The sequence below is a fragment of the Bombina bombina genome, chromosome 6 (assembly GCF_027579735.1).
Source record: "Bombina bombina isolate aBomBom1 chromosome 6, aBomBom1.pri, whole genome shotgun sequence".
In the NCBI taxonomy this organism is placed as follows: Eukaryota; Metazoa; Chordata; class Amphibia; order Anura; family Bombinatoridae; genus Bombina; species Bombina bombina.
In genome coordinates, this window is record NC_069504.1 from 717901536 (window position 1) to 717928596 (window position 27061).

The following is a 27061-nucleotide window of genomic DNA, read 5'->3' on the forward strand; positions in this document are numbered from 1 at the left end:
AAAAAAACCTAAGCTACCCATTACCCCTAAAGGGGCATTTGTATGGGCATTGCCCTTAAAGGGGCATTCAGCTCTTTTTCATTGCCCTTAAAAGGCATTTAGCTCTTTTTCAAAAGCCCAAACCCTAATCTTAAAAAAAACACCCCAAAAAATAAAAATATACCTAACACTAACCCCAGAATATCTACTCATGGTTGCTGAAGTCCGGACATCCAGGCGGCGAGAAGTCTTCATCCAGGCAGCGACATATTTATCAATTGCGGGGGTGTCTTCTATCTTCTACCCGTCTGCGCGGAGTAAATGGGCGAAAACAGCCAGCACGGAGCGTCCTCTTCATATGGTCCCCACCGTACACTGAAGCTTCAATGCAAGATAGCCATTTTCAAAATGGCGTACCTTGCATTCCTATTGGCTGATTTGATTCTTCAAATTCAAATCAGCCAATAGGATGAGAGTTTCTAAAATCCTATTGACTGCTCAAAACAGCCAATAGGATGAGAGCTACTGAAATCTTGTTGGCTGTTGAAAACAGCCAATAGGATGAGAGCTACTGAAATCCTATTGGCTGATTTGAACAGCCAATAGGATTTCAGAAGCTCTCATCCTATTGGCTGTTTTGAACAGCCAATAGGATTTAGAAGCTCTCATCCTATTGGCTGTTTTGAACAGCCAATAGGATTTAGAAGCTCTCATCCTATTGGCTGATTTGAATTTGAAGAATCAAATCAGCCAATAGAAATGCAAGGTACACCATTTTGAAACAGCTACCTTGCATTGAAGCTTCAGTGTATGGTGGAGACCGTATAAAGAGGACGCTCCGTGCTGGATGTCTCCGCCGCTCCGCGCCACTGGGATGAAGATAGAAGATGCCCCCGCGATGGATGAAGATGTTGCCAGCTGCAATGCCTTACAAAAGGCCCTTTTAAGGGCTATTTGTACTTTATTGTAGGCTAGGGGTGCTTTTATTTGGGGGAGGGGTTATTTTTATAGGGCTATTAGATTAGGTGTCATTTTTTTATTTTTCATAATTTGGTTTATTATTTTTTGTAAGCTTAGTGATTTTTATTTTTCAGAATTTAGTGTTTATTATTTTTTGTAATTTTAGATTTTATAAATAACATAATTTATGTAAGAACTTACCTGATAAATTCATTTCTTTCATATTAGCAAGAGTCCATGAGCTAGTGACGTATGGGATATACATTCCTACCAGGAGGGGCAAAGTTTCCCAAACCTTAAAATGCCTATAAATACACCCCTCACCACACCCACAAATCAGTTTAACAAATAGCCAAGAAGTGGGGTGATAAGAAAAAAGTGCGAAAGCATAAAAAATAAGGAATTGGAATAATTGGAATAATTTATACAAAAAAATCATAACCACCACAAAAAAAGGGTGGGCCTCATGGACTCTTGCTAATATGAAAGAAATTAATTTATCAGGTAAGTTCTTACATAAATTATGTTTTCTTTCATGTAATTAGCAAGAGTCCATGAGCTAGTGACGTATGGGATAATGACTACCCAAGATGTGGATCTTTCCACGCAAGAGTCACTAGAGAGGGAGGGATAAAATAAAGACAGCCAATTCCTGCTGAAAATAATCCACACCCAAAATAAAGTTTAATGAAAACATAAGCAGAAGATTCAAACTGAAACCACTGCCTGAAGTACTTTTCTACCAAAAACTGCTTCAGAAGAAGAAAACACATCAAAATGGTAGAATTTAGTAAAAGTATGCAAAGAGGACCAAGTTGCTGCTTTGCAAATCTGATTAACCGAAGCTTCAATCCTAAACGCCCAGGAAGTAGAAACTGACCTAGTAGAATGAGCTGTAATCCTTCGAGGCAGAGTTTTACCCGACTCGACATAGGCATGATGAAATAAAAATTTCAACCAAGATGCCAAAGAAATGGCAGAAGCTTTCTGGCCTTTTCTAGAACCGGAAAAGATGACAAATAGACTAGAAGTCTTTCGGAAAGACTTAGTAGCTTCAATATAATATTACAAAGCTCTAACAGCATCCAAAGAATGCAATGATTTCTCCTTAGAATTCATAGGATAAGGACATAATGAAGGAACCACAATTTCTCTACTAATGTTGTTAGAATTCACAACCTTAGGTAAAAAATTCAAAAGAAGTTTGCAGCACCGCCTTATCCTGATGAAAAATCAGAAAAGGAGACTCACAAGAAAGAGCAGATAATTCAGAGACTCTTCTGGCAGAAGAGATGGCTAAAAGAAACAAAACTTTCCAAGAAAGTAATTTAATGACCAAAGAATACATGGGTTAAAAAGGAGGAGCTTGAAGAGCCCCCAGAACCAAATTCAAACTCCAAGGAGGAGAAATTGACTTAATGACAGGTTTTATACGAACCAAAGCTTTTACAAAACAATGAATATCAGGAAGATTAGCAATCTTTCTGTGAAAAAGAACAGAAAGAGCAGAGATTTGTCCTTTCAAGGAACTTGCGGACAAACCTTTATCTAAACCATCCTGAAGAAACTGTAAAATTCTCGGTATTCAAAAAGAATGCCAAGAAAAATGATGAGAAAGACACTAAGAAATATAAGTCTTCCAGACTCTATAATATATCTCTCTAGATATAGATTTACGAGCCTGACACATAGTATTAATCACAGAGTCAGAGAAACCTCTTTGACCAAGAATCAAGCGTTCAAACTCCATACCTTAAAATTTAAGGATTTGAGATCCTGATGGAAGAAAGGACCTTGCGACAGAAGGTCTGGTCTTAACGGAAGAGTCCACAGCTGGCAAGAGGCCATCTGGACAAGATCCGCATACAAAAACCTGTGAGGCCATGCTGGAGCTACCAGCAGGACAAACGAGCATTCCTTTAGAATCTTGGAGAATACTCTTGGAAGAAGAACTAGAGATGGAAAGATATAGGCAGGATGATACTTCCAAGGAAGTGATAATGCATCCACTGCCTCCGCCTGAGGATCCGGGGATCTGGACAGATACCAGGAAAGTTTCTTGTTTAGATGAGAAGCCATCAGATCTATTTCTGGGAGTTCCCACATTTGAACAATCTGAAGAAATACCTCTGGGTGAAGAGACCATTCGCCCGGATGCAACGTTTGGCGACTGAGATAATCCGCTTCCCAATTGTCTATACCTGGGATATGAACCGCAGAGATTAGACAGGAGCTGGATTCCGCCCAAACCAAAATTCGAGATACTTCTTTCATAGCCAGAGGACTGTGAGTCCCTCCTTGATGATTGATGTATGCCACAGTTGTGACATTGTCTATCTGAAAACAAATGAACAACTCTCTCTTCAGAAGAGTTCCAAAATATTGATCGGTAATCTCACCTCCTGAGATTCCCAAACCCCTTGTGCCGTCAGAGACCCCCACACAGCTCCCCAACCTGTAAGACTTGCATCTGTTGAGATTATAGTCCAGGTCGGAAGAACAAAGAAGCCCCCTGAGTGTCGTATAATCGGTTTAAAGATATTAATAGAGATATCTTTGTGTAATCCCTGCACCATTGGTTCAGCATACAGAGCTGAAGAGGTCGCATGTGAAAATGAGCAAAGGAGATCGCATCCGATGCAGCAGACATAAGACCTAAAATTTCCATGCATAAGGCTACCAAAGGGAATGATTGTGACTGAAGGTTTTGACAAGCTGATATCAATGTTAGACTGCTCTTGTCTGACAAAGACAGAGTCATAGACACTGAATCTATCTGGAAACCTAAAAAGGTTACCCTTGTCTGAGGAATCAATGAACTTTTTGGTAAATTGATCCTCCAACCATGATCTTGAAGAAACAACACAAGTCGATTCGTATGAGATTCTGCGAAAATGTGAAGACTGAGCAAGTACCAAGATATCGTCCAAAATAAGGAAATACCAATACCCTGTTCTCTGATTACAGACAGAAGGGCACCGAGAACCTTTGAAAAAATTCTTGGAGCTGATGCTAGGCCAAACGGTAGAGCCACAAAACTGGTAATGCTTGTCTAAAAATAGAATCTCAGAAACTAAAAGTGATCTGGATGAATTGGTATATGCAGATATGCATCCTGTAAATCTATTGTAGACATATAATGCCCTTGCTAAACAAAAGGCAGGATAGTCCTACAGTTACCATCTTGAATGTTGGTATCCTTACATAACGATTCAATACTGATAGATCCGGAACTGGTCTGAAGGAATTGACCTTCTTTGGTACAATGAAGAGATAGAATAAAACCCCAGCCCCTGTTCCAGAACTGGAACTGGCATAATTACTCCAGCCAACTCTAGATCTGAAACACATTTCAGAAATGCTGAGCCTTTGCTGGGTTTACTGGGACACGGGAAAGAAAAAAATCTCTTTGCAGGAGGCCTTAACTTGAAGCCAATTCTGTACCTTTCTGAAACAATGTTCTGAAACCAGAGATTGTGAACGGAATTGATCCAAATTTCTTTGAAGAAAACGTAATCTGCCCCATACCAGCTGAGCTGGAATGAGGGCCGCATCTTCATGGGTACTTAGGAGCTGGCTTTGGGTTTCTATAAGGCTTGGATATATTCCAAACTGGAAATGGTTTCCAAACTGATACTGCTCCTGAGGATGAAGGATCAGGCTTTTGTTCGTTGTTGTGAGGAAAGGAACGAAAACGATTATTAGACCTAAATTTACCTTAGATTTTTTATCCTTTGGTAAAAAAGTTCCCTTCCCTCCAGTAACAGTTGAGATAATAGAATCCAACTGAGAACCGAATAATTGATTACCCTGGAAAGAAAGGGATAGCAAAGTAGACTTAGAAGACATATCAGCATTCCAAGTTTTAAGCCATAAAGCTCTTCTAGCTAAAATAGCTAGAGACATATACCTGACATCAACTCTAATGATATCAAAGATGGTATCACAAATAAAATTATTAGCATGTTATAGAATAATAATAATCATGCTATAAAATTATGATCTGTTACTTGTTGCGCTAAAGCTTCTAGCCAAAAAGTTGAAGCTGCAGCAACATCCGCTAAAAATATAGCAGGAGTAGAGACAGCCCCATTAACCTTAGGGATTTTGTCCCAAAAACTCTAATCTGTCAGATGGCACAGGATATAATTGCTTAAAACGTTTAGAAGGAGTAAATGAATTACCCAAATTATTCCATTCCCTGGAAATTACTTCAGAAATAGCATCAGGGAGAGAAAACACTTCTGGAATAACTACAGGAGATTTAAAAACCTTATTTAAACGTTTAGATTTAGTATCAAGAGGACCAGAATCCTCTATTTCTAATGCAATTAATACTTCTTTAAGTAAAGAACGAATAAATTCCATCTTGAACAAATACGAAGATTTAGCAGCATCAACCTCTGAGACAGAAACCTCTGAACCAGAAGAACCATTATCAGTATCAGAATGATGATGTTCATTTAAAAATTCATCTGAAAAAAGAGAAGTTTTAAAAGACTTTTATGTATACTAGAAGGAGAAATAACAGACATAGCCTTCTTAATGGATTTAAAAATAAAATCTCTTATGTTATCAGGAACACTCTGAGAATTAGATGTTGACGGAACAGCAACAGGTAATGTAACAGTACTAAAGGAAATTGTATCTGCATTAACAAGTTTGTCATGACATGCAATACAAACAACAGCTGGAGAAACAGATACCAAAAGTTTATAGCAGATACACTTAGCTTGGTAGCTCCAGCACCGGGCAGCGATTTTCCTGAAGTATCTTCTGACTCAGTTGCAACGTGGAACATCTTGCAATATGTAATATAAAAAACAACATATAAAGCAAAATTGATCAAATTCCTTAAATGACAGTTTCAGGAATGGGAAAAAAATGCCAGTGAACAAGCTTCTAGCAACCAGAAGCAATAAATAATGAGACTTAAATAATGTGGAGACAAAAATGACGCCCATATTTTTTAGCGCCAAATAAGACGCCCACATTATTTGGCGCCTAAATGCTTTTGGCGCCAAAAATTACGCCACATCCGGAACGCCGACACTTTTGACGCAAAAAAACGTCAAAAAATGACGCAACTTCCGGCGACACGTATGACGCCGGAAACAGAAAAAAAAATTTGCGCCAAAAAAGTCCGTGCCAAGAATGACGCAATAAAATGAAGCATTTTCAGCCCCCGCGAGCCTAACAGCCCACAGGGAAAAAGTCAAATTTTTTAAGGTAAGAAAAAATGATTGATTCAAATGCATTATCCCAAATATGAAACTGACTGTCTGAAAATAAGGAATGTTGAACATCCTGAGTCAAGGCAAATAAATGTTTGAATACATATATTTAGAACTTTATAAAAAAGTGCCTAACCATAGCTTAGAGTGTCACAGAAAATAAGCTTACTTACTTACCCCAGGACACTCATCTACATGTTGTAGAAAGCCAAACCAGTACTGAAACGAAAATCAGCAGAGGTAATGGTATATATATAAGAGTATATCGTCGATCTGAAAAGGGAGGTAAGAGATGAATCTCTACGACCGATAACAGAGAACCTATGAAATAGACCCCGTAGAAGGAGATCATTGCATTCAAATAGGCAATACTCTCCTCACATCCCTCTGACATTCACTGCACGCTGAGAGGAAAACCGGGCTCCAACCTGCTGCGGAGCGCATATCAACGTAGAATCTAGCACAAACTTACTTCACCACCTCCATAGGAGGCAAAGTTTGTAAAACTGAATTGTGGGTGTGGTGAGGGGTGTATTTATAGGCATTTTAAGGTTTGGGAAACTTTGCCCCTCCTGGTAGGAATGTATATCCCATACGTCACTAGCTCATGGACTCTTGCTAATTACATGAAAGAAATGTAATTTAGTATTTTTAATTGGTAGTATTTTTTATTTTATTAGAATAGTAAGGTTAAGTTAATTTATAGTTTAATGTTAGGTTTATTTTTATTTCACAGGTAAGTTTTTATTTATTTAAATATAGTTATACTGTAATTTTAATTTAAAGTTAGGGGGCGTTAGGTTTAAGGGATAATAGTTTAATTTAGTGTTTTGCATTGTGGGGGGCTGGCGGTTTAGGGGTTAATAGGTTTATTTAGTGGCGGAGATGTGGGGGGCCGGAGGTTTAGGGGTTAATAGGTTTATTTAGTTGTGGAGATGTTGGAGGACAGAGGTTTAGGGGTTAATAACTTTATTATAGTGTTGGCGATGTCGGGGAGCGGCGGAATAGGGGTTAATAACTTTATTATAGTGGCGGTGATGTCGGGGAGTGGCGGAATAGGGGTTAATAACTTTATTATAGTGGTGGCGATGTCGGGGAGCGGCAGATTAGGGGGTTAATAACTTTTATTAATGTTGGCAATGTCGGGGGCGGCAGATTAGGGGTTAATAACTTTATATAGTGTTGGCGATGTCAGGGGTGGCAGATTAGGGTTTAATAACTTTATTTAGGTGGCGGTGATGTCGGGCGGCGGATTAGGAGTGCTTAGACTTGGGATTTATGTTAGGGAGTTAGGTTTAAACGTAACTTTTTTTCCTATAGATATTAATGGGGTTGCATTACGGAGATTTTTCATTCCGACCTTCAGGTGTTAGGTTTTTTTTCTAACACTCTCTGCCCATTGATGTCTATAGGGGAAAGCATACACAAGCATGCGCACGTCAAAGCAGCCCTTGAATTTTGTGCGGTATGGAGCTTAATGCCACCATATCGCACGCACAAGGAGGCTTTTCAGTAACTCGTAATGGCAGCGCTATGAAGGGCGTTAGTTTTGTACCCTGTTTAGGTCAAAACTTGTAATCTAGGTGATAGTGATCACAATCTTTCTTAGTCAAACACAGCCAAGATTCATAACTGCCACGAGTTGGTTTTATTTTCGTCGAGAATTATGGAAAACAAAGTGGGAAATTAATTTACATAAAAAGCAAGTTGTAGCAACTGATCTAATTTTCAATAACTGCATTTTAACAGGTCTCATACTTTAAATCATGAAACCAGTAAGTTACAATGTTAAAAATAACCTTAATGTACTGAAAAAGGTCTGACATTCCAAATTTCTAGTAGTATAAAAAATTATATAAATTTCATTTTTTAATCAAAACATGATTTTTGGGACTTGTGTTTACGGTAAAAAATCTGTGCAACTGATCTTGGTCCCCAATAAACAAGGCACATGGCAAACTGTAAAATCCTAATCACAAATAAATGATTGCTGATAGAAACTGCTTAAAAAGATCAAATTACTGTACTACAATAATTCTAAGGAGCAGCTTGGCTGCAAGTCCCATATTTGAAGTATGTTTTTTGACCAGTTGGTCTCATTTCAAATCGGAGCAATACATGTTTACAAATTAATACCAGAAACATCAATGCACAATACAGTTTGCTTTATATTTACTCATTTTAAATTTTAACATTATTGAACATTATCACAATATAGAAGTGGGTACCAGTTTTTGTTTTTATCTTACTCTTTGTAGAAGTTTCCAACTTTCTCAGTTTTGAAGCAAATTCAGAAGCTAAAAGAAAATCAAAAAGTGACATATTTAGACACATTATGATCCATATCAATATATGTAGGATAACTTTGTATGTAAGTGATCTAACAAAATGTGTAGTCTATTATAATCTGAACTGAGAAACTACCATACATTCTAACACAGAAGGCATGTCTTTTAAAGGTAACATGTGCCTTATTATTTATATGCATCATAAGTATATACCAAAAGATGGAAGATAAAAATACTGACATTCACTTTCAGTGCTCAGTGTTAGTCCACTAAGTATTTTTAAGCAGTTATAATATTTTTAAACAAAGATTCGGGCAGGCAAAATGCCAGAAAGTCTATTCAGTTATCTGTGCAAAATACTGCATCATTTGTCTTGTCTTCTAGTTCTATCAGATTCCTGTTTCAAAGCTTTTTAGCCTTGTAAATCAACAATTTTAGTAAAAAAAAAATCTAATTGCCTATATTTAATATTTGTTACCTTAATTTCCGTAAAAAATAAAAAATATCTATTGATACAAGGATAAGCTAAATGCCCTTTTTGCTTTTAAACTTTAATTGACAAATGTACTGCTAAACATTTTTGCCTTGCTCTTTTTAATTATTTTTTTATTCACATTATTACAATCTGTTCCAACAAAGGCAACGTGTTCCACCAATACTTAAGAGGATACTGAACCCAAATTGTATCTTTCGTGATTCAGATAGAGCATGCAATTTTAAGCAACTTTCTAATTTACTCCTATTATCATTTTTTCTTCGTTCTCTTGCTATCTTTATTTGAAAAAGAAGGCATCTAAGCTAAGCAGTCAGACATTTTTTGGTTCAGACCCTGGACAGCACGTGTTTATTGGTGGGTGAATTTATCCACCAATCAGCAAGAACATCCCAGGTTGTTCACCAAAAATGGGCCAGCATCTAAACTTAAATTCTTGCTTTTCAAATAAAGATAGCAAGACAATAAAGAACATTTGATAATAGGAGTAAATTAGAAAGTTGCTTAAAATTGCATGCTCTATCTGAATCACAAAAGAAAAAAATTGGGTTCAGTGTCCCTTTAATTGCACTTAGTCTGAGAAAAATCCATTGCTATAGGGGAAAGAGAATGAATGGCAAAAATGTGAGTCTCGTAACTTTGGTACTTTTAATTTAACGCATAATGGGCATAATTGATAAATGCCCGTTAGGCTGCAGATGGGGTTCGTTGTTTAGGCAATATCATGTTTAAAATTAAATGCTCATTTCACCTATTTTTGTGGCGAACGGGCAGCGGTCACTGTACGTCCACTACATGCTTGTACAGCGCTGCCCCCTGGTCTTGCACATCCTGTCAATCCCCCAAACTTATATTGTAGTAAAAGGGCCCCCACGAGCATGCCTGCCTCGCATAGTTAAGTCTCACTATTTTAAAGCTTATGTTAAGTGCTTATGGCATGACACTTACATTTTTTCTTTCATGATTCAGATAAAGAATACAATATTAAAAAAAGTTTATTATTATTATCGAATTTGCTTCATTCTTGTGTTGTTCTTTGTTGAAGAGATATCTAGATAGGTAGCGTGCACGTGTCGAAAGCACTACATGACAGGAAATAGTGCTGCCACCTAGTGCTCGTGCACATAATTGTTGCAAAACTGCTGCCATTTAGTGCCGTAGACACTTGCACACGTCTGAGCTTACCGCCCTGCTTTTCAAAAAAGGATAACAAGAAAACAAAGAAAATTTGATAATAGAAGTAAATTAGAAAGTTGAAAATGTTGGGGTTTTAGTCTCTTTTAGTGGACTGTTTTATATAGGAAGTTTTTTTAATGTTTTTTAATTTTGTTTTTCTGCTGGTATATTTCAAATAGGAACTTGTTCTATGCAGCAAGAAGTAAACGGTTACAAGATATTTGCAGTTCCAGTGAATATAAAAGAGAGTGACTCTCACAAGCTGTGATGAGGCTGGGTACAAATTGTGACAAATGCTTCAGTTATTGAATCTAGGCCATTGACTGTAACTACATCAAGAAGTTGTAGAAAGGGCTCCTTGTCATTCACAGAAACAGGACAATATAGTCAGCATTAAAAGCCATTAGATTAGGCAATACAAAAACGTAAGTTCTGAGCAGGCAGACAGACATCGCCACAATTCAACTCGATCGAGTACGATCGGGTTGATTGACACCTCCATTCTGGCGGCCCATTGGCCATGAGTCAGCAGGGGGCGGCGTTGAACCAGCAGCTCTTGTGAGCTGCTGGTCCAATGCTGAATACGGAGAGCGTATTGCTCTCCGCATTCAGCAAGGTCTTGCGGACCTGATCCGCACTGTCGGATCAGGTCCGCAAGACCTCTAATAAATTGGCCTCTAAACCCAAATTGTTAGAATGAATCAGCTTTCTTGTCTTGGTTTGCAAAAAATGACCTTTTTCCAAAAGCAAATGCAGTATTTCCATCTTAAAATCATAAACCCCTGCAAACTTGTTTACTTATTTCAGGTGAAGAACTGGACAGAACTGATTCTCTCTTAGATTTCCCCTCAGTATTAGAAAAGATCTCAAAATATAGCAGATCTTTATTTTAATCTTTAAAGTGACATTAAAGGGACAGTCTTCAATATAATTTTTATTGTTTTTTAATATAAATAATCCCTTTATTTCCCATTCCCCAGTTTTGCACAACCAACACAGTTATATTAATATACTTTTTACCTCTGTGATTAGCTTGTATCTAAGCATCTTCTGACAGCCCCCTGATCACATGACTTTTTATTTATTATCTATTCACTTGCATTTAGTACTGTGCTACCTCTTAAATAACTCCACGGGTGTGAACACAATGTTATCTATATGGCTCACATGAACTAGCAGCCTCCTGTTGTGAAAAGCTAATAAAAAAAGCATGTGATAAGAGGCTGTTTATAGTGACTTAGAAACAGGCAGAAATGTAGAGGTTTAAATGCTATAAAGTATATTAATTTAACAAAGTTGAATGAAGAATACAGGAATTATCTATCTTTTAAAACTATAACAATTTTAGTGTAGACTGTCCCTTTAAGCACTAACTAAATGCTAGACAGAAACGATCCAGACATTGGGGCCGATTTATTATGATAAGGGCGAACATGATTTGCTGTAGTAAAATGCTTGTGCAATGCCGCCCCCTGCAAATTCGCGGCCATTCGGCCGCTAGCAGGGGGTTGTCAATCTACCGGATTGTATCTGATCAGGATGATTGATGTCCGCCGCCTCAGAGGTGGCAGAGGAGTTGAGGAGCAGCGGTCTTAAGAACGCTGCTTCTTAACATATGTTTCAGCGGAATCTGAAACTACGGGGGGTAGATGGCTGCATAGGCTGCTTGTTAAATCTACCCCGTATTCTCAAAATTATGAACTCAATTCCAATATTGCTGAAATTGCTTTTTATGCATTTTCTGATAATGGAATGATCACAGCGTAAACAATAACAACATTCCGGTATTTGAAAAAACGTTGGTGATCACAAATTCATTTTCTCTATACTTTTCAACAGGCTTCAGAACGATTTTGCACTTATCAAATTCCAAATGAAGTTGATATAGGGCAAAGCTAACCTTTTTAAAATATTTACAAGTATCTCAAGAAGATATGGAATAATTATTTAATGTTGTGCATGTGCAACCCACTCTGAAATGACCAGAAATACCATTTTAGAATTATATATAAATATTTGGTCTAGATTCACTAAACATGTATTTATCATTACTGTTTATCCCTTTGGTAGACATTTGCACATGTATTTGTATTTAATGAGACACGATATCTGCAGGAAAATGAAATCACAACCACAACATCTAGAAATTACTTTTCATAATATCTTTTTAAAATGGTTTATTTTTATTACATAATTACATTTTGGTGATTTTATGTTAAAGTAATTTTGACAAAAAATGAGATTTACAAGACAAAATATGGAGTTTTGATTATCTTTTTGTCAAGGAAGATGCCAACTAAATGATGACAACAGCATGCAGTGGCTGGAAGGAAGGGCCCTGAACTGCCTAAACAATAATTTAAAGGTTAAATGGTGAATTGGTGACTTCCGGAAAGGTCTTATTAGTCTCAAAGTCTGTAGAAAGATGTGGATAATCAGTAGTAAGGTCAAAATGTCCTAAAAAGGAACAGACTATGGATACACAAACTCAAACACAAACTTGCACATACACCCAAGGAAACACCCACAGATACAACCTCAGAAAACACACAAAGACATACACACTCAGTGACACCCACAGAAAACACACAAAGACATAGACACACACACATACACAGAGAGACAACCACAGAAAACACACAAAGACATACACACAGAGAGAGACACCCACAGAAAACATGCAAAGGCATACATACACACACACACCCTCACTGAGACATCCAGAGAAAATGCACAAAGACGTACACAAACACACCCTCACAGAGACACCGACAGAAAATGCACAAAGACATACGCACACCCTCACAGAGACATCCACAGAAAATGCACAAAGACATAAGCACACAACCTCACAAATACATCCACAGAAAATGCACAAAGACACAAGCACACATCCTCACAGAGACACCCACAGAATATGCACAAAGACATACACACACATCCTCACAGAGACATCCACAGAAAATGCACAAAGACGTACACAAACACACCCTCACAGAGACACCCACAGAAAATGCACAAAGACATACGCACACCCTCACAGAGACATCCACAGAAAACACACAAAGACATATACACACACCCTCACAGAGACATCCACAGAAAATGCACAAAGACATAAGCACACACCCTCACAGATACATCCACAGAAAATGCAAAAAGACACAAGCACACACCCTCACAGAGACACCCACAGAAAATGCACAAAGACATACACGTACACCCTCACAGAGACATCCACAGAAAATGCACAGACGTACACACACACACCCTCATAGAGACACCCACAGAAAATGCACAAAGACATACGCACACCCTCACAGAGACATCCACAGAAAACACACAAAGACATACATACACACACACCCTCATTGAAACACCCACAGGAAATACACAAAGACATACACACAAACCCTCACAAAGAGACCCACAGAAAAAAAATGCATACACACTCATAGAGACACCAACAAAAGCACAAAGACATAAACACAGACATGCACAGAAACCCTCACAGGAGGTAAAAATTCTGAACTTTGCAATCCCCTAAATCAACAGTGTGTGACATGCATGATAAAAAATAACAGAAATGAAGAGATCACTTTTTAAAGAATCATATTTGTAAATGTGCAAACAAAAATACTTCTGTGAATTCAAAATTGTACATTAATGATCTGTCAGAATGGGTAGATGAAGAAAAGTACTTTTGAAAGGTTGACATATGTTTGGGTTTTTTTCTCCCCATTTTCCCCAACCAAGAGCACCACTTCAAATCTGACCTTTTTAAAATATTTACAAGTATCTCAAGAAGATAGGGAATAATTATTTGATGTTGTGCATGTGCAACCCACTCTGAAATGACCAGAAATACAATTTTAGAATTATATATAAATATATGGTCTAGATTCACTAAACATGTATTTATCATTACTGTATATCCCATTGGTAGACATTTGCACATGTATATGTATTTAATGAGACACATACACGTGATAATTTTTACAGCAAACAATATCTGCAGGAAACCAAAATCACAACCACAACATCTAGAAATGACTTTAAGTCATGTATTTTTTAAATTGTTTATTTTTATTTCATAATCACATTTTGGTGATTCTAGGTTAAAGTAATTTATTCAAAAAATGAGATTTACAAGACAAAATATGGAGTTCTGATTATCTTTTTGTCAAGGAAGATGCCAACTATATGATGACAACAGCATGCAGTGGCTGAAAGGAAGGACCCTGAACTGCCTAAACAATAATTTAAAGGTTAAGTGGTGGATTGCTGACTTCCAGAAAGGTCTCATTAGTCTCAAAGTCTGTAGAAAGATGTGAATAATCAGTAGTAAGGTCAAAATGTCCTAAAAAGGAAATGACTATGGACACACAAACTCAAACACAAACTTGCATATACACCCAAGGAAACACCTACAGATACAATATAAATCATGAGTCCTCTAGTAGGAACTGGGGTTTCATCATCAAACGTGTAATAGGCCCAGTTGTGGGGAAAGAAATATATCAATATTCATGGATTGTAATAGCACTCTGATGTCCTGCCAAGTGGTACCAACCTTGGACAAGACCACCAGATATGCAGATCTGAACCTTGATGCCCACAGATCCTCCAGCACTGTAAAGAGCCATTATTAAACATACTAGCTCTATGTGCCATTTCAATAGCACCTTCATGTATACTTCCATAACTGTCACACAATGTAGGGTTTTTTCATTAGGGATATTACCTTACTAAGACTTTGTTCTGATATTATAATGTTAAGTTCACTAACCCAGGCCTTTATCTGACACTGGTGCCTCTGAGAGTGATCTTTTAATAGAGTATCATAATGAAACACAAGAGGTCTAATCTTGCTCATGTTCTTTACCCATCTCTCCTCCCATTTAGTAACATCTCTTATGTCTTTTTTTTGGGAAGCCACACAATTTAATTAGGCTCAATATCCTAAAACACTCAACATTTAACCACAAGGGGCTCTCACCTAAATTAGTAGTTGAAATAGGAGCACTGCTTAGAGTCTTATTCAAATACAAATCTGAGACTTGGATTTTACCCAGAATTCTCCAGTGCTCCATATGAATGCTCTGGAAGTCCCACAAAAGGGCTCTCAAGGCATGAATAGGTGATGGATGTGGTGATATGCCTGAATAATGACAAAGGTCATGCCATAAATTAATGTTCTGTTTGACTATGGGATTATTAATCTGTTTAGCTAAAGATTTATGTTTTGGAATCCAAATAGCCTCAGCTAGTTTTATATCCTGTGGCAGGGATGCTTCTTGTAATCTATACCATCCTGGTTTTTCTCCTGCCAGGCACCAGGCTGAGATATGGGATAGCCTAGATACCTCGTAATATAAAAAAATATTAGGGAATGAGATGCCTCCCCTAAAAAATTGTCTTTGCAGAGTTTTATGCGCTATCTTCTGGGTCTTATTATTCCATGCATATTTAAGAAATAGCTGATGTATCTGCTGTAGTATCTTATGCGGTAGGTTAATAGGGATGCATCTAAATAGATACAAGACCTTCAGCAGTAGGGACATTTTTATAGTAGCTACCCTCCCCAGCCATGAGATTTTTCCCACCTAGAAGTGAGTGCTTCAATATCTGATATTAGATTATCAAAATTAAGTTTCAAATTAGTTTCTATATCTGCACTCAGCTGGACCCCCAGATGTTTTAGGTGGTTAGTGGACCACTGAAATTTAAATTGTTATTGTAGTTCTGTGAGCTGGACTTGCGGAATATTGATTGCATATGCTTTAATTTTAGACACATTGGTCTTGTAGTAGCTAAGTTTACGGAACTGATCTATTTGTAATGATATACCTGTACCTTTAATCTATGACTCCACCTATTACATCACTTCCTATTTAAGGATCATCATTCCACTAAGCCTTTGCTTGAATATTGGCATACATCAGTGTTAACCTCTAGTTGTTGCTGTTTACCTTAGTTTGAGCCTAATACTTTCCTTCTGGACTTTCCACCGCCACACTGCCTTCTCTCCCTTCAACCCTGCAAGGATTTACTTAATTTTAGTTTCCTCATTCTGATATATCCGCTTTCTACCTGTGGCTTGTTAACTGCTGTTTTCCTCTAAACGGATTCTAATCGGATCTTCCACGGACCCTGTTCATCACCATCTCACATCAACAGCCTCGCTTTCACCTCAGCTTCAATCCTGCACAGCCAAAGCCACAGTCATTCTGGTCACTTGCTATCTCATAACAGCCTGCATACTTCCAAGGTTTACCGCAAGTATTCTCCTATCAGAGCTCTGGATATATACTTACCTGCCTGTTCGTTTCTGAAACAGATGCCTCAAATATATCAGTGCAAAAAGAGTGTTACCATAAAGCGCCAAAATAAAACCACACAAGCTTTTTCTCAAAGGGACGAGGTCTCCCAACCAGATCTCAAAAGGAAAGAACAAAGAGAATATGCTATAGAAAGAGCGCTACAATATCCCTGCTAAGGTATATGTGGCTTAAGGTGGTGTCCACGATGTGTGTTAAAATACTTCTTTGAAATATAATACAAAATATTGAGAAGGACGTATATATAAAAAATGTGTATAAAAATGTTATTTAATAAGCAATCAACAACTTCCAAAAATACAATTTCTTAAAATACAATGGGTGGATAATCTTCTAAAATACAATCAATGGATATACAATCTTATGGTTTACAATGCATAGAATATAAAAATATAAAAATGTGTTATAATATATAGAATATAAAAATATATTATAATGTCTATGTCCTAAGGATTCAATTAATAGGCAATACAATGATAACATGGCATATAAATTAATACATGGCAATATAGTTAATACATGGCAATTATCTTAATTAAAAGATAAGATAAAGCACAGTCCGTGTGGTTCCAATGATGATTATGTGATGATGTCGTGTGTTATAAATAGAAATCCAAAATGTCCAAACAATAAGTGAAAATCCAAAGTGTCCAAAAATAATAAGTGAAAATCCAAAGTGTCCAAAAATAATCCAAAAGAAATTTCAATATAAATGTGTCCAAAGGATGTGTGAATACAAAAGTGATCCAATAAAATGAAAATATGTGATTCACAAAAATGTATGTGTGTGTATATAAATTAAAAAATCAAAAAGAAAAATAAAAAAAACATAAAAAAAATAAAAAAAGAGAAAAAAAAGAAAAAGATCCGTGGGTATATGTGGCAAAAAAATTAAATAAAAAAATACTGAAAAAAGTTAAAAGTAAAAATAAAAATGCAGTGAAAAAGAAAAAGGTGCACACCTTAAAAGAATAATATATATACAGTGTGGTCCTAATATGATTAGGTAGAGGAATAAAATGAGGGTATGCCCTCAAAAGTATATATATATCTGTTTTCCTTCTTTAGTGCATAAAAGTTAGATCCTTAATATCCAAATAAGTATTATATCCTAAATGTGACGGTGGTGGTGGTATAGTATTTGCTTGTAATCTTCTTTCAGAAGTGGTTATAATAATCCTAAATCTGACATCGGATTCCTATATGAAAAATAAAAAGAACATAGTGCAATAATGCCTCTATATTTAGAACAAAATAAGTATCCTGCTTACTGTGTGTGCCTGAGACGCAATACCAGTACAATCTACGCATTTCGGTCTGTAAGGACCTTTCTCAAGACTGGTATCACCTGTATTATGTTGCTACTTTAAGTAGATTGAATTGTCCAATTGGACGTTTGCAAAAATTGTGCCAAAATTTTTGCGCCTAAAATTTGCGCCAAATTTGTTAACCTTTAGCTTTTGTGAAGCTATCCTGTGTGGATTAACTATTATTATGCCCCGGAAATGTTTACAGGTTTCCTTGGAGTGTTTACACATCCTTCGTGCATGTCCTCTGATCTGGAGTAACCAGAAACGTTCAGACCCAGAAGTTGCGTTACGCACTTCCCTTCATGCGCTAATGATTTGAATGAGGCTCCAGTTTTCTTGGCGGCAAAGAGCATGTTTATAAGTTCATATGTGTTTAAAGAGGTATTGTGGTTTTAGGAGTATATGGGTATTTGCAGGATTTTGCTGCCTATATTAACAATAAAAGTTACGGCCAAGCCTAATCTACTCATACATATAATTTATGTGCAGTTATATTGGTTTCACCAAAAGATATTTTATTTTGCTTTTTACTACTTTCTTGCATAGATCTGGTAATTAGATATTTCTTTACACAGTGTGCAGGATCTAGTAGTACAACTTAAACTTATCTTCACTTATATAATTAAGGTGTTGGGAGTCCATGCGTAATGCATATACATTTGCATAACGGATTATTAAAATTAAAATAAATTTTGAAATACAATATTAAAAACCATGAAAATAGATAAAGAATATATATATATAATGTTGCAATTGAAATACAAATAGTACATTCCTTAGAATCCATAGGGATGTGTAATAAACTCTTAAAAAACCTAGAGAAAAATCGATAAGAAGAGTATTTGAGTGATCTATATGTTAATGGTGTTAAAAAAGTATTGAAAAAGCTATTATAAAAGAGCTTTTGAAAATGAACCATATGAAATTAGAGTGCAAATAATACACTCCTGGAAATCCATAGATATATATAAATAAGTCTATATAAATAAATCTGAGCTGAATATATATATGTGTACAGTATATAGCAGATTGTACTTTTAGTCTGTAGGGTTTCCTTTTAAATTCTTTAGAAATTGTAGTTGTTTTAGATTTCAATTCTAGTTCGTCTAGATATCTTCTTAAAACCAGTAAGTTGGTACCCTGGTAAAAATGCCTTCTCATCAAAAATCCACTTTTGTCCCCTTACTGCTTAGATTAGGATGGTTTATATCATATTTTTTTAAATTTTCAGGAGGTCTTTCTAGTTTTTCGTGTGTCCTTAATGGAGAGTTATATCTAATGAGGGTGATATGATGGGATTGTTTCAAGCATTCCTATAGTAGATGGAATATATCCGTGCTGCTATTGAAGCCCTTTGGGAAAGTGCAGTCTAGGAAGAAAATCCATTTGGATTCTACTTTTAGGAGTTGCTTTTCAAAGTCCCCCCTCTCCAATTTTTCATTGGTTTACTAATACCCATAAATTTGAAGGTTTTGCTATTTCCATTGTGGACTTCTTTAAAGTGCTTATAGAGTGGGAAGTCTTCTTTTCCCCATTTATTCTGGAGAAGGTGTTCGCGGATCCTGTCTCTCAGTTTTCTTGATGTCTGCCCTATGTACTGCAGTCCACATCCACATTCTATCAAATATATGATGCCTGTGTCGTGGCACCTTATTACCTCTTTCATTTCAAAGGACTCGTGTGTGACCTTAGATTTAAAGTTGTGTCCTTTCCTACCATGTTTGCATGCTTTGCATGAATAGAAAGGAAATAACCCTTTCAGTGGTTTGCCAAATACATCTTTTATTTTGTTTTTGGGATTCATAGGGACACTCGGTGCAATCATTGTTTTTAAATTTTTTGTTCTCCGATATATGAACTTGGGGGATTCATTTTGGTCTTTCCCAATTATACTGTCCTCTTTGAGGAAATGCCAGTGTTTCCTTATGATTCTCTCTATTAAGAATCTATTTTCACTGTACTCAGTGATGAAAGGCACCTGTATTGTTTTGTCCTCATTTATGTTTTTGTCTTTATATTTCAACATGGACTCTCTGTCCATTGCTTCCACTTCCTTCATTGTGTCATCTATGTTCTTTTCATCATATTCCCTATCTAGGAATCTCTCTTTTAGGATTGCCGATTGTTCTTTCCATTTTGTGATATTGGAACAATTTTTCCTGATTCTCATGAGCTGTCCCTTAGGGATGTTGGACTTCCATCTTTGGTGGTGGCAGCTTGTTTGGTGAATGTAGTTGCTGCAATCTACGTCTTTAAAGTATGTAGAGGTCGAGAGCCTTCCTTTTTCCACGGTTATATTGAGATCTAAAAAAATTGATATTTTTTTTGCTTACTTCATACGTAAAATTCAAATTCCTGGAATTTTTATTCATCACATTTATAGTGTATTCCAGGTCCTCAAGGGACCCTTTCCATATTATAAGGATGTTGTCTATGAATCTTTTGTAGAGGACCAGGTCTGCGCCCGTGGGGCAGGAGTCCCAAAATATACTCTCCCATTTGCTCATGTATAGATTGGCATAGCTGGGCGCAAACCTGGTCCCCATAGCTGTTCCACAAGTTTGGTTGTAAAATTTCCCTCTACCGTGGAAATAATTGTGAGTAAGAATGTATAATATACTTTCCAAGATGAACTCCCTTTGATCAGGACTTAGTTCACTGTCTTTCTCCAAAAAATGTTTTACTGCTTCCACACCTAAATTGTGTGGAATACTCGTGTAGAGAGCAGTAACATCGCAGGTGGCTAGAATATAATCCTCCTCCCATTTTAGATCGTTCAGTATGTTCAAAACTTTCGTTGAGTCCTTAAGATAAGAGGGAAGGTTCTGTACATATTTTTGGAGTCTTCTATCTTTATATTAGGCGCTTTATACTTATCTTTAACTATCTTTATATTCAGATAGGTTACAGGTAATGGAACCAGTACCTGATATTATGGGCCTCCCTGGGGGATTTGTCAGCCTTTTGTGTATTTTCGGGAGGTAGTAGAATACAGGTATTCTCGGATGTTTGGTGGATATATACCTGTATTCTTGGTGATTGAGTATACCCCTCCTTTTGGCTGATAGAATCATGGAGTCTAATTGTTTTTTTAAATTCTCCGTGGGGTCAGAATCTAGAACTTTATAAGTTTCAAGATCTCCTACAATCCTGTCTGACTCTTTGTTATAATCTTCCTTATTTAAAATCACAATGCCCCCACCCTTATCGGATGGTTTCACTATGATGTTTCTGTTTCCTTCCAGGTTTTTAATAGTATCTATTTGGGTTTTGGTTAAATTTTGATTAAATTTTTTGAGATGTGTATTGTTCAATTTCTTTAACTCATCGCAGACTATATTTTCAAAGGTTTCGATATGCGGACCTTTGTGTGTAAAAGGGAAAAAAGTGGATTTTGGTTTGAGGTCTGTGTAGGTTAGCATCCTTTGTGCTTGATCTCCCATTGTCCTGATGTTTGTACTATCATGTGTTTTTCTGTTGATAATTTTGTTTTTCTAATGCAGATTTACAAAAAAATCTCTTAAGGGTTAATTTTCTTATTAGCTGTTTGACGTGTGTATAGGTCTAGAATTTATCCAGCCCCCTTGATGGAGCATATGATAGACCTAAAGATAGTACTTACATTTCTTTAGGATTCAGGCTGATGTTACTCAAATTATATATCCCTTTCATTTTGGAGTCACTTGTTGAAGGGAGTGTATTACATTCAATTTCTTGTTTTTCTTTATGTATATGTGTAGTTTCCTTAGATTTTATTTTTGTTTTTAGCCCTGCTCTTCTGCCTCTGTGTTTTTTCTTTTTTGAATTGGGGAATCTTCTATATCTTGTGTTCTCTGTTTTCTCTTTGATTGTTTGTTTCTGTCTACAAGTGTTGAAATGCCCTCCCCTAAAAAATTATGATTGTTTTGGTCAACTAATCCCTGGTGGTGTATTGTTTTTGTGTCTTACATTAATGGGGGTGGGGCTGTTCGTGTCTTCCATGTGTTTCAGATGTTCAAATCTATTTGTGATAGGTGTATGAGTGTCCACCCAATTTTGTCTAGATCTTGAATTATGTGTATTCCTCGGAGGATGTCCCTGATTGTTGTCATTGAAATGTACTCTTGGGTGCATATTTCTGTATCCTTGTCTATATCCATAATCCATGTTGTAGTTGTCCCTATTAACATGCAAATCCATATCTTCGTGGGGTGGGAGTCTGACCTGATGTTGACTATGGAAATGTGTAGGTGACCTACCCCTGAGATTTTCACCGCCTGTTGGATAATTAGGTGGTGTTTCTCTGTAATAACCATATGTGTGTCGGTTCTCGTATCCCCGATATCTGTTCTGTTGGTAATTGGGGTGGTGTCTGTAATGTGAGGATCTGTGATATGGATATTGGGCTTGGTCCCAGTTATCTATACTTCTGGGTCTGTAATTGCCTCTATAATTCCCCCTGTTGTAGTCTCTAGATTCGGGTGGATCTCTGGGATAATGATCCCTGACATTTGGATAGTGTCTTTCATGGAAGTTACCAACATTCTTATTTTGAGGTGTGGAATGATTCTCATTATGTCCCCATTGTCTATGTGAGTATTGTTGGTTTTGTTTCTTATTTTTATTATAATTAATTCCCCTTTGGGCTACCACTGTCCATTCTTCTTCCATATGTGTGGTATTACTCTCTGTGTTTAATTCACTGATTGTGTTTATATCTTCCCTGCTTTGAATGGCTATATTCAGGTCTCTGTGTATTTTCTTTGTTTTCTTAGAAATAATATCATCTTTGATCTTTTTAATTTTGGAGCATAGTGCTCCTGTTTCGTTTTAAATACACTGAGGTCTCCATCTTACTCTCTTCTTCTTTAATGTTCTTATCTAGATCAACTAGTAAATGACTCAGATAGTCTATAATTATCTGCATCAGTGTGTGTGAGATTTCTTTGATAGCTGTCTCCCATCTGTTTTGAAAATTCTTGGTTCTCGATGTTAAATGAGCAGTTTTTTTGTACAGTAAGACCTTTCGGTATAATGTTTAACTCTAATAATTTTTTTAAAAAGGAGATTTCTGCAATATATTTAGTTTCTGATATCAATAATTTCTCCAAAGACTTAAAGGTGGCATCTATATCTACCACTTCTCCATCAGTTTGATTGTTGTCTTTATTCAAAGCTTTGAATATATCAAAGTTTATGTCAGTCCTTAGATGGTGGAAGCTGGTATGTTTATGGTAGTTGAAGATGTCTCTTCCATAATTAAGTTTTTTTTTGGGCCAACTTAAATCTAATGGACAAAATTATTACCGGCTGCTTAGTGGTAGTGGTTGGGAAAGATGAAGGAATTTTGCAAAAAGAGTGTTACCATAAAGCGCCAAAATAAAACCACACAAGCTCTTCTCAAAGGGGCGAGGTCTCCCAACCAGATCTCAAAAGGAAAGAACAAAGAAAATATGCTATAGAAAGAGCGCTACAATATCCCTGCTAAGGTATATGTTGCTTAAGGTGGTGTCCACGATGTGTATTAAAATACTTCTTTGAAATATAATACAAAATATTGAGAAGGACGTATATATAAAAAATGTGTATAAAAATGTTATTTAATAAACAATCTTCTAAAATACAAGAAATGAACAACTTCCTAAAATACAATTTCTTAAAATACAATGGGTGGATAATCTTCTAAAATACAATCAATGGATATACAATCTTATGGTTTACAATACATAGAATATAAAAATGTGTTATAATATATATAATATAAAAATGTATTATAATATCTATGTCCTAAGGATTCGATTAATAGGCAATATAATGATAAATGGCATATAAATTAATACATGGCAATATATTTAATACATGGCAATTATCTTAATTATCTTAATTCAAAGATAAGATAAAGCACAGTCCGTGTGGTTCCAATGATGATTATGTGATGATGTCATGTGTTATAAATAGAAATCCAAAATGTCCAAACAATAAGTGAAAATCCAGTGTCCAAAAATAATCCAAAAGAAATTGCAATATAAATGTGTCCAAAGGATGTGTGAATACAAAAATGATCCAATAAAATGAATTTATGTGATTCACAAAAATATATGTGTGTGTATAGAAATTAAAAAATCAAAAAGAAAAAGAAAAAAAAAAGAAAAATATTAAAAAAAATAAAAAAAATACTGAAAAAAAGTTAAAATAAAAATGCAGTGAAAAAGAAAAAGGTGTACACCTTAAAAGAATAATATATACACAGTGTGGTCCTAATATGATTAGGTAGAGGAATAAAATGAGGGTATGCCCTCAAAAGTATAAATATCTGTTTTCCTTCTTTAGTGCATAAAAGTTAGATCCTTAATATCCAAATAAGTATTATATCCTAAATGTGATGGGGGTGGTGGTGTAGTATTTACTTGTAATCTTCTTTCAGAAGTGGTTATAATAATCCTAAATCTGACATTGGATTCCTATATGAAAAATAAAAAGAACATAGTGCAATATTGCTCTATATTTAGAACAAAATAAGTATCCTGCTTACCGTGTGTGCCTGAGCCGCAATACCAGTACAATCTACGCGTTTCGGTCTGTAAGGACCTTTCTCAAGACTGGTATGGGCTGTATTATGTTGCTACTTTAAGTAGATTGAATTGTCCAATTGGACGTTTGCAAAAATTGCGCCAAAATTTGTGCGCCTAAAATTTGCGCCAAATCTCTTAACCTTTAGCTTTTGTGAAGCTATCCTGTGTGGATTAACTATTATTATGCCCCGGAAATGTTTACAGATTTCCTTGGAGTGTTTACACATCCTTCGTGCATGTCCTCTGATCCGGAGTAACCGGAAACGTTCAGACCCGGAAGTTTCGTTACGCACTTCCTATCATGCGCTAATTACTTGAATGAGGTTCCGGTTTTCTTGGTGGCAAAGAGCATGTTTATAAGTTCATATGTGTTTAAAGAGGTATTGTGGTTTTAGGAGTATATGGGTATTTGCAGGATTTTGCTGCCTATATTAACAATAAAAGTTGCGGCCAAGCTTAATACTACATATAATTTATGTGCAGTTATATTGGTTTCACCAAAAGATATTTTATTTTGCTTTTTACTACTTTCTTGCATAGATCTGGTAATTAGATATTTCTTTACACAGTGTGCAGGATCTAGTAGTACAACTTAAACTTATCTTCACTTATATAATTAAGGTGTTGGGAGTCTCAGTCCATGCGTAATGCATATACATTTGCATACCGGATAATTAAAATTAAAATTAATTTTTTTTTTTAAATACAATATTAAAAATCATGAAAATAGATAAAGAATATATATATATATATATATATATATATATATATATATATATATATCATATAATGTTGCAATTGAAATACAAATAGTGCATTCCTTAGAATCCATAGGGATGTGTAATAAACTCTTAAAAACCTAGAGAAAAATCGATAAGAAGAGTATTGCCATGTATTAATTTATATGCCATTTTATCATTGTATTGCCTATTAATCCAATCCTTAGGACATAGATATTATAATACATTTTTATATTCTATATATTATAACACATTTTTATATTTTTATATTCTATGCATTGTAAACCATAAGATTGTATATCCATTGATTGTATTTTAGAAGATTATCCACCCATTGTATTTTAAGAAATTGTATTTTAGGAAGTTGTTCATTTCTTGTATTTTAGAAGATTGTTTATTAAATAACATTTATATACACATTTTTTATATATACGTCCTTCTCAATATTTTGTATTTTATTTCAAAGAAGTATTTTAACACACATCGTGGACACCACCTTAAGCAACATATACCTTAGCAGGGATATTGTAGCGCTCTTTCTATAGCATATTCTCTTTGTTCTTTTACCGTATATCATATAATTATTATCCTCAGTATATCTCTTGCCAAATCTTTTACTCTCCTCTTTGACAAACACAATTGTTTCAGTTACATCATTACTAAACAAAAACCTAAGTTACCTACTCTGCAGAAACGTTAAACATCCACTTTTTTTCTCTGACATTTCCTGATTCTCAGATTTAATTTGTTAAACCTTAATCAAAATTGTTAATGCGTTTAACAACTTTCATAAGACCAATTGCCTTTTATTAAGATCAGCTTCCTAAATTCATATTGAGCTGAATGTGCGGAGAAGCTACATTTACTATATATGAAATAGTTTAGTATTTACTATTCTAAACATTTTAGCTCTAACTAAGTAACAGGACTTAGTTAAGACATTGCACTATTAGAAAAAGCACCGAGGCAATAGATGTAGCAGGGTTAGTTAAAAGAAGAGTCACATCGTCCATGAAAAGACCAATTTCTTTCTTCTCATGTGCCATAAGAAATTCCTGATATCAGGGGAGAAATTCTTATTGCTTTGACGAGTGGTTCCATTACTAGGGTGAATATCAGGGGGGACAAAGGGAATCCCTGTCTTGTACCATTTATAATGGCTATGTTAGGTGAACAAAATCCCATACCCCTGACTTTGGCAAAAGGTGAGGTATATTATACTTTAATTGCCGATATTATTGGAGGGGGAATTCTGAAAGCCTTTAACACCTCCCACGGGTAATCCCTACGGACCCTGTCAAAAGCCTTCTTGTCATCCAATGACAGGGCCGTCATTGGGGTTCCCCTTGATCTTGCATACAAAAATACATTGAGAAGTCTCCTGGTATTATCCGGACCCTGACAACCTTTTGTAAAGCCGACCTGGTCCACATGAATCAGGGCAGGTAGTATATTGACCAATCTGTCTGCTAGCAGCTTAAAATACAATTTTGTATCCACATTTATTAAGGATAAGGGCCTATATTTACTGCAAAAGTAGATATCTTTATTTGGCTTTGGATATTTGCCATTATAGAAGTCTCTAAACTCCCTTTTAGAATATAACCCTCCGATTTGATTTCGCTGAAGGCCAGATATAACACCGGTGTGAGCTGTGGACACAACCTCTTATAAAGGGACCCGCGGGAAATCATCCGGGCCTGGTGCTTTGTTATTTTGTAAATTCTTAATTGCACACTGAACAGTTCTATTATTATTATTAATATTATTATTATCAGTTATTTGTACAGTAGAGCGCCAACAGATTCCGCAGTGCTTGGCCTCCTCTGATAAGGTGGGTACAATATTAATTTTTAATAAAGTATTTAACTATATACTGTAAATATTGCACAATCCAATGTTCTATGTATTTTTAAATAGATATTTCTATATATATATTTGTATGTATCTATACCTATATATAATCATATAGATATATATTGTATCAAA

The 27061-nt window shown here is 35.8% G+C and overlaps 1 protein-coding gene across 4 annotated transcripts in view; it reads right to left on the bottom strand.

The window, feature by feature from the left end:
- LOC128662231 (CD209 antigen-like protein C) overlaps positions 1–27061 on the bottom strand; it is a 295491-nt gene that overhangs the window by 121333 nt on the left and 147097 nt on the right. For all 4 annotated transcript variants that reach the window (XM_053716052.1, XM_053716051.1, XM_053716050.1 and 1 more), the window contains one exon: positions 8423–8470. In XM_053716052.1, the coding sequence (XP_053572027.1) occupies positions 8423–8470 (48 nt within the window). The remainder of the gene's footprint in view (positions 1–8422; positions 8471–27061) is intronic.